The following is a 7,503-nucleotide window of genomic DNA, read 5'->3' as shown; positions in this document are numbered from 1 at the left end:
TCTGGCTGTCCTGGAACTCACTTTGTAGACCAGGCTGGCCTTGAACTCAGAAATCTGCCTGACTCTGCCTCCTGAGCGCTGGGATTAAAGCCACCACGCCCGGCATCTCTAAGTTTCTGATGGGGGTCTTGGGAACTCCTCAGTGCCATGATATAATGCCAAGTAGGTAAAGGCATTAGCTTTGAAGAAACGGAGGAAGAAGGCAGCTGGATTTGGGCAACAGTGTTTGCAGATGGTCAGAACACCCCTTTATGGTTCAACATCCTTGAAGCTGCAGTTAGGTTGTTCCCAATATGTCAGAAACTAACATTCAGGTCATTGGCCTACACATGTGTACCACAGAGGATCTCCATTATAATATCACTTGCATTGTGGTTTTGACACCTATCCCCCTTTGTGAGGCTCATGGGAAGAAATGCCCTAAAAAGGAGATCTGGTCTGTGGTGGGTTGAATGAGAACTGCCCCATAGGTTCATATATTTGAATGCTTAGGGAGTGGCACTATTTGAAAGGATGAAGAGGTGTGGCCTTACTGAGCATGGGCTTTGAGGTTTCAAAAATCCAAGCCAACCTAAGTGGCTTTCTCTTCCTACTGCCTGTGGATCCAGATATAGAACTCTCAACTACTTCACCATGACTTCCTGTGTGCCACCATGCTCCCACACTGTGATGTTACTGGACTAAACCTCTGAAACTAAGCAAGCTTCAATTACATGTTTTCCTTAATAAGAATTGCTGTGGCCATGGTGCCTCTTCACAACAATAGAACACTGACTAAGACATGATCCATCACAAATATTCATAAACACTTAAAAGTATCCACAAATCCTCCCAGCATTGGGGCAGCCTCTCTTGCTTTGCTTTGCTAAGTAAACTTCTGTCTCTTGGATCACATTGTCTTTTTCAAGAAGACAAGAGCGGAGAGACTACTGTAATAATACAGAAAGCCAAGGCAGATGGCCATGGTTGGTGTCTTGGTTAGGGTTTTACTGCTATGAACAGACACCATGACCAAGACAACTCTTATAATTTAATTGGGACTGGCTTACAGGTTCAAAGGTTCAGTCCATTATCATCAAGGTGGGAGCATGGCAGTGTCCAGGCAGGCATGGTGCAGGAGGAGCTAAGAATTCTGTGTCATTATCTGAAGGCTGTTAGGAGAAGACTGGCTCCCATGTGGTTAGGAGGAGGGTCTCACTGCCCAACCCCACAGTGATACACTTCCTCCAACAAGGTCACACCTACTCCAACAAGGTCATATCTCCTAATAGTGCTACTCCATGGGCCAAGCATATTCAAACCACCACACTTGGGTACATGGATCTCCAGCTGCTGCTGTGCTCTTGTTGATGGTGACATGAATGTTCTGTATTGTGTGTCTAGCCTAGGTGACTTTTCTAGGTGACAGCAGTTCTAGTGGACACCAGATCATAACCAGGAGAGATGACCCAAGAGAGAACCAAGCAGCTGAGCCTAGCCCGCCATTGGAACTTTGAGGAATTGACAAGTCACTGCTTGAAATCACCAAATGGTGGGGGCCTTTGTGCACAACATGGATAGCCAAAACAACATCTGAGATTTACACACACACACACACACACACACACTTTTTTTTTTTTTACCGTGCAAATTCAATGCCAAATGCCGTGCGGGTCTCTGTCCCTCCTCTCTGCTCAATGTGGCTGGCGGCTTCCACCACGTCTTTTACAGACCTGTAGTCATTAAGGTGGAACTCATGGACGGCATCTTCTCCATACTGGACTATTCCGACCTGCGAATCAGAGCAGAGGGCAGCAGAACCCTGAAGCTCAGAACTCCACTCTCGAGGTGGATAAAGAGCCACTCTTCCTACCCTTCCGATGGCACAAGGGAAATGGGCTGTTCTGGGAATGGCTTGATGGGACAAACCCAGGGCACAGGTCCAAAGGGACCTGGTGATGAAAGGGCTATCAGGGTGCTGGGAGTGGTGCTGACCCTGGGGGCAGAAGCTGGTGGACCCCTAGAGCTCTCTGGCCAGTCAGCCTAACTGAACCAGTGAACTCCAGGTTCAGTGAGAGACCCAGCCTCAAAACATGCAGGGAACAACTGAGGAAGACAGCGGACATCAACCTCTTGACTTCTATACACACATGTATACATGTTTGCATGCATACATGTACATATCCACATGAACACATACATGTATTCCTATACATCCAAGCTTCACTCCAACCCTGATCCATGTCCCCACTCCCTAGAATTTATCAGGGGCAGTATGTGGGGAGGACCATAGAGCGGTTGATTAAACTCTTTAGCAGTGGTTCTCAACCTTCCTAATGCTGTGATCCTTTTACCGTTCCTCATGTTGTGGTGGCCCCCAACCAAAAAATTCTTTCTGTTGCTACTTTATAACTGTGATTTTGCTACTGTTGTGAATGGTGATGTAAAGATCTGATATGCAGGATATCTGATATGTGACCCCGGGAAGGAGTCATTTAGTCTCCAGAGGGTGGAGGTCCTGAAACTTGGACCAGAAGAGGTCTGACATTTTCAAAGTGGATAATGCTGCAGTACTATTGACTTCAGAATAAACACTGAGCCATAGAAACTGGTATCAGGGACTCAGAGATGCTGCGTTACTGTTGAGTGGGTTCACGAAGTTTACTGGGTCCAAGAACCCTTTGAATGCTGGGTATTTACCTCTGTACCAAAAGATGGTCTTCTGGTGGGAGGGGGCTTGCCACTGCAGGAGTTTGCTCCCTTTAACAGCCCTACATGTTAGAAAGTTTCTTTAAAAAAATCTGTGTGTGTGAGTGTGTGTGTGTGGTGTGTGTGTGTATGGTATATGTGTGTGGAGTATGTGTATGTGTGTGAATGCGTGATACAGGAGAGGCTGGAGGAAACTCTCAGGTGTTATCCTCAGGAACACCATCCTCTTTTGAGACAGGGTCTGCCATTGAGCTGGTGCTTGCCAATTAGGTCAGACTGATTGGCCCCTACCTCTCAGCACTCGGATTAGAAACAAACACCACCACACCTGGCATTTTTTTTCATGGATTCGTTCTGGAAATTGGGTCACTTCTTGGGAATAGAAAGAATTCTTAGAGTTAACACCTGCTACTGTGGCATTTCTGGTCTTTGTTCCGCCCAAATACTAGGAAATAACATAGCCCTATCCAACTGTGCTTTACAGATGTGCTGACAGCTAGGGTCTACTCCAGTTCACTTCTCCACACAGTCCACATGCCTGAGTCTCCCCAGGGTCCACATGTCTGAGTCTCCTCAGCTTCTCTGCACATTCTTTCTATATTTTCTCTCCCTTTCCTGACTTATGACTCTCCAGTTGGTCATCTTCATGTGTGGAGTACCACCCTGAAGGTACCCTTGCCGTGCCCATCAGAAAAGGGCATCTAGGGCAGCAGGTCCCAGTGCTGGCTGGCCTTGCCAGCTCCTTCCCTTTCGTGGGAAGATGCTTCCCAGTGCTGTAGGACTGGCCTCTCAGGCTGTGGGTTTCAGAGGATCCTGCCCAGCAGAGGTAAGCCCTGGAGACACTCACCTGGATCTGGCCAGGGCCAATGTAGAACTTTTTGAGGATATTGATGAGGAAGTGTTGGACCTCCACCCAGGGGTAGATGCTGTTGGAGCCATCCAAGACAATGACGATGTCCATGTAAGTCTGGCACCCTAGAAGCAGGGATACAGTCGGGGCCATTAAACAACCAGTGTCTATAAAGCTCCAACATTCCTACTCATAAAGAAAGCTTTCTTCTGTGTGTATATGTCGGTATGTGCATGCATGCACTCGCATATATAGAGGTCAGACGTTAGCTTTGGGTATAATTTCTCAGGAGCCATCCACCTTATTTCTTTTTTGCAGGGTCTCTCCTTGGGGCCTGAAGCCCATTTTTTTCTCATTTTCTTATTGTAAGCTAGGTGGGCTGGCAGGAAGCCCCCAGGCATCTCTCCTGCTTGGGCTTCCCCCGTGCTGGAATTATGAGTATGCATCTCCATATCCAGCTTTTACATGGTGCTGGAGGTGGAAAGGTTGAGGTCTTGTGTGTGCACGGTAAGCACTGACCAGCTGAGCCATGTCCCCACTCCCAAGTCTCTCATATTCTCAGTGATCTTTTAGAGACCGGTGAAGGATGCTTGTTCACATCTACCGTCCTCTCCATTGAGAGTTGTCCTTGGGCTAGGCATTCATTTGAGCCATACAAGCAAGGCAGCTAGGAACATCCTGGTTCCATATTACTCCTCGGTGTGCTGTTTGAACAGGGCTGAGATCAAATCTGACCCCATCAGAGACTGAAGGTTGCCACTGCTCCTACTGGAACAGGACTCTAGAGCCATTTGCTTTATCTCCCTGGGTAGGTGGTGTCTTCCACAAGCAAGCTGGAGGAGTGGGTGTCATGGTTTATGGAGGAGTCATGGAGGAAAGGCTAGAAATGTGCACTCTGGTATTAGCCTGTGACTCCTGGCCTTGACACTCACTGGCTGTGTGACCCAAGGGCTGTCACTTGGCCCCTCTTGGTTTTCTGTGCTGTAAGAGTGGCATAACTAAGAGTTGTCATTAAGGGTTAATGAAGATGCCTCTAAAGGGCTGAGCTCAATATGTCTTAGCTGATTCTATTTTTATCTCTCTCTTTTAAAGACAAGGCCTCATGTTGCCTAGGTTATACTAGAACTCGCTCTTTAGCTAAGGATGACCTTGGACTCCTGATCCTCCTACCCAATGTTGGGATTATAGATGTGTGGCACTGTGCTTAGTATTCTCTCTCATTCTCTCTCTCTCTCTCTCTCTCTCTCTCTCTCTCTCTCTCTCTCTCCCCCCCTCTCTCTCTCTCTCCCTCCCATATCTCTCCCCCATATCTCTCCCCTCCTCACCTCAACCCATAATGCTTTAGCTAATGATGGGACTCCACTTTCNCAAGGCCTCATGTTGCCTAGGTTATACTAGAACTCGCTCTTTAGCTAAGGATGACCTTGGACTCCTGATCCTCCTACCCAATGTTGGGATTATAGTCTAGAATCCTTTGTCTTTCTACCCACACAACTGCTCTCTCTCTCTCTCTCTCTCTCTCTCTCTCTCTCTCTCTCTCTCTCTCCCCCCCCCCATCTCTGGGGGCAGAGGTCAGCCTGGGATGTTTCTCACTGAGACACTGGCTCACTGATTTGTTATCATGCTTTCTCTTTTAATTTCATTGTTTTAAAAAACGACAGCTTGTGGGGAGGGGGCTGGATATGTGGCTCAGCGGTTAAGAGCACTTGTTGCTGTTGCAGAGGATCCTGGTTCGGTTCCCAGCACCCACACAGTGGTTTGTATCATCTGTAATTCCAAGTCCATGCCCTCTTTTGGCCTTTATGGGCACCAAGTATGCACACGGTACACATACCTGCTTTCAGGCAAAACATTCATACACATAGAATAAAAATAAATAAATTTTGCTGGGTGTGGTGATGCACACCTTTAATCCCAGTATTCCCGAGGCAGAGGCGAGTGTATCTCTGTAGGTTTGAGATCAGATTGCTCTTCTAGTTTTAGGACAGCCAGGGATATGAAGAGATTCTGTCTAAAAAAAAAACCAAAACCAAAACCAAAACCAAAACTAAAAACAACCACCCAAAAATATCAATCCAAACCAACCAACCAACCAAAAACAAAAAAAACAAAACAAAACAAAACAAAAACCAAGTAGACAAAATAAAAAAATCAGTTAGGTAATCAATAAATCCAGTAAATAAAATATTTAAAAGATACCTTGGAAAGAATCCATTTGTAGGTTGGTGTGTGTGTGTGTGTGTGTGTGTGTGTGTGTGTGTGTGTATATGCATGGGTGTATGTTGACATCAGATGTCTCTCTCAATCACTCTCACTGTATTTTTTGAGACAAGGTCTCTTACTGAGCTTGGAGCTCTCCCATCTCTGCCTCCCCAGTGCTGGGGTTGCAGGCACCAAGCTCAGCTTTTGATGTGGGTGCTAGGGATGGAACTAGGCCTTCACGTTTGCATGTCAAGCACTTTGCTGACTGAGTCATCTCAGCCTTACTTAGAAACCATATAAAGGGTATCCTGCCGTATGCATTCGCCAAGTTCTAGGGGAGTGATGCTTTTGTCTAGTATACAGCATCTCAGCTAGCCACTGTGAGTCCCTGTGAGACCCTGTAATGCCCTGTGAGGCCCTGTGAGGCCCTGTGAGGCCCTGTGATACCCTGTGAGGCTCTGTGATGCCCCACTCCCTGAGAAACTCCACATGCCTTGACCTTCCCCGTGTCATCGAACTGCCTCTAGGGATGCTGTATAAATAGATGTTTTGCCCTTTCTCTGCCCTGGCAGCCAGTGTTGAGGGGAGGCTGCCTGAGCCAGAGGTGCTAATCCCCTTGCTCTCCATAAGTAAGCAACAGCTGCTTGCTGAGGGTGTTTAGCTCAGAGGAAATGGTGAGGCTCAGAGCCAAGAAGTCTGGGCTTCCAGCTCCCCAAGTTTGCTTGTGAGGGATGGGGAGGTTTTGTGTCCACGAGGCTCTGGGCAAGCTGCCCAGGAGAGCTGATTTGGTGGAGCCACCACCCAGGTTACTCCTGTTCTCGCTGGCTCTCCACTCATGGGCTCTCCCACTGCAGGATGTCAAGAAACTGTAGGCTAAATCAATGATGCCCCAGCCTGGCCTGTTGTACATGGTGACCTGGCAGCCCCCCTTCCCTCCACTCCCCAGCATGCTCAAGATTCTACAGGAATCCTACACAGATACCAGGATGGATGGCTTTCATAAGTTTAGCTAACTTGTTACCAGCTGTCACACTGTGGGGGAGGACAACCTGGGAGGAGGCCTTTATAGAGGACCAGCTAGAAGTGACTCCTCTCAGATCATCCAGAGGGGTACAGCAGTAATGGACGACATGCTGCTCTGTAGGTACATGATAGTGGCGAGCAGAGCCCTAAGCCTCCTCCCTGGGCTCCCTCAGTACAGCTGGTGCCTTTAAGGTACTCACTCTGAAGTGCCGGAGCTACTGTCTTAGAGAATCTGAAGTTGGAGTTGACCCGTGAGCACATGCCAGTGGTGTAGTAGGAGCTTCCACACTCGTGCGACCAGAGAGGGCTGCAGGCCTGTGAGACAGCACAGCACAGAGCCCAGTCACAGGGCTTCAGACAGGGTGGGGCCTCACCCTCCAGGACCCAAGGGAGACTTCTTTATCTGAGTACTGGCATTCCTACTGTGTGAGGTCTGAGTCTCACTGAACTCTCTCTTGCTGCAGTACCCTGGGCTTCAGGTATAGTGGGGAACAGTGGAACCCAGATTCCTGTCTGTTCTCCATGCTGTCATCTGGGGTCCACCCCATATACCCAGTAGGACCTGAGGAAGCCTTTCATCTGCAGGAATGGACCTTCCACGACTCGCTAGGGTGCTTCTTGTCTGTAAAGGCCCTCATTGGGCAAATTTCCAGGCTTTGGGGCCCCATTAATGACACTTTACTAGAAGAAGAAGAAGAAGAAGAAGAAGAAGAAGAAGAAGAAGAAGAAGAAGAAGAAGA

At 48.1% G+C, this 7,503-nt stretch overlaps 1 protein-coding gene across 1 annotated transcript in view; it reads right to left on the bottom strand.

The window, feature by feature from the left end:
* Positions 1-7,503, bottom strand: part of Itga11 (integrin subunit alpha 11) — a 106,680-nt gene that overhangs the window by 45,027 nt on the left and 54,150 nt on the right. Inside the window, exons 5-7 of the mRNA XM_021172144.2 lie at positions 6,964-7,078; positions 3,536-3,663; positions 1,623-1,771 (exon numbers count right to left, since the gene is read on the bottom strand). Of these exons, the coding sequence (XP_021027803.1) occupies positions 1,623-1,771; positions 3,536-3,663; positions 6,964-7,078 (392 nt within the window). The remainder of the gene's footprint in view (positions 1-1,622; positions 1,772-3,535; positions 3,664-6,963; positions 7,079-7,503) is intronic.

The sequence above is a fragment of the Mus caroli genome, chromosome 9 (genome assembly GCF_900094665.2).
Source record: "Mus caroli chromosome 9, CAROLI_EIJ_v1.1, whole genome shotgun sequence".
Lineage (NCBI taxonomy): Eukaryota > Metazoa > Chordata > Mammalia > Rodentia > Muridae > Mus > Mus caroli.
Note: the sequence above shows the minus strand (reverse complement) of the source record. Positions and strands in the feature narration are given on the sequence as shown.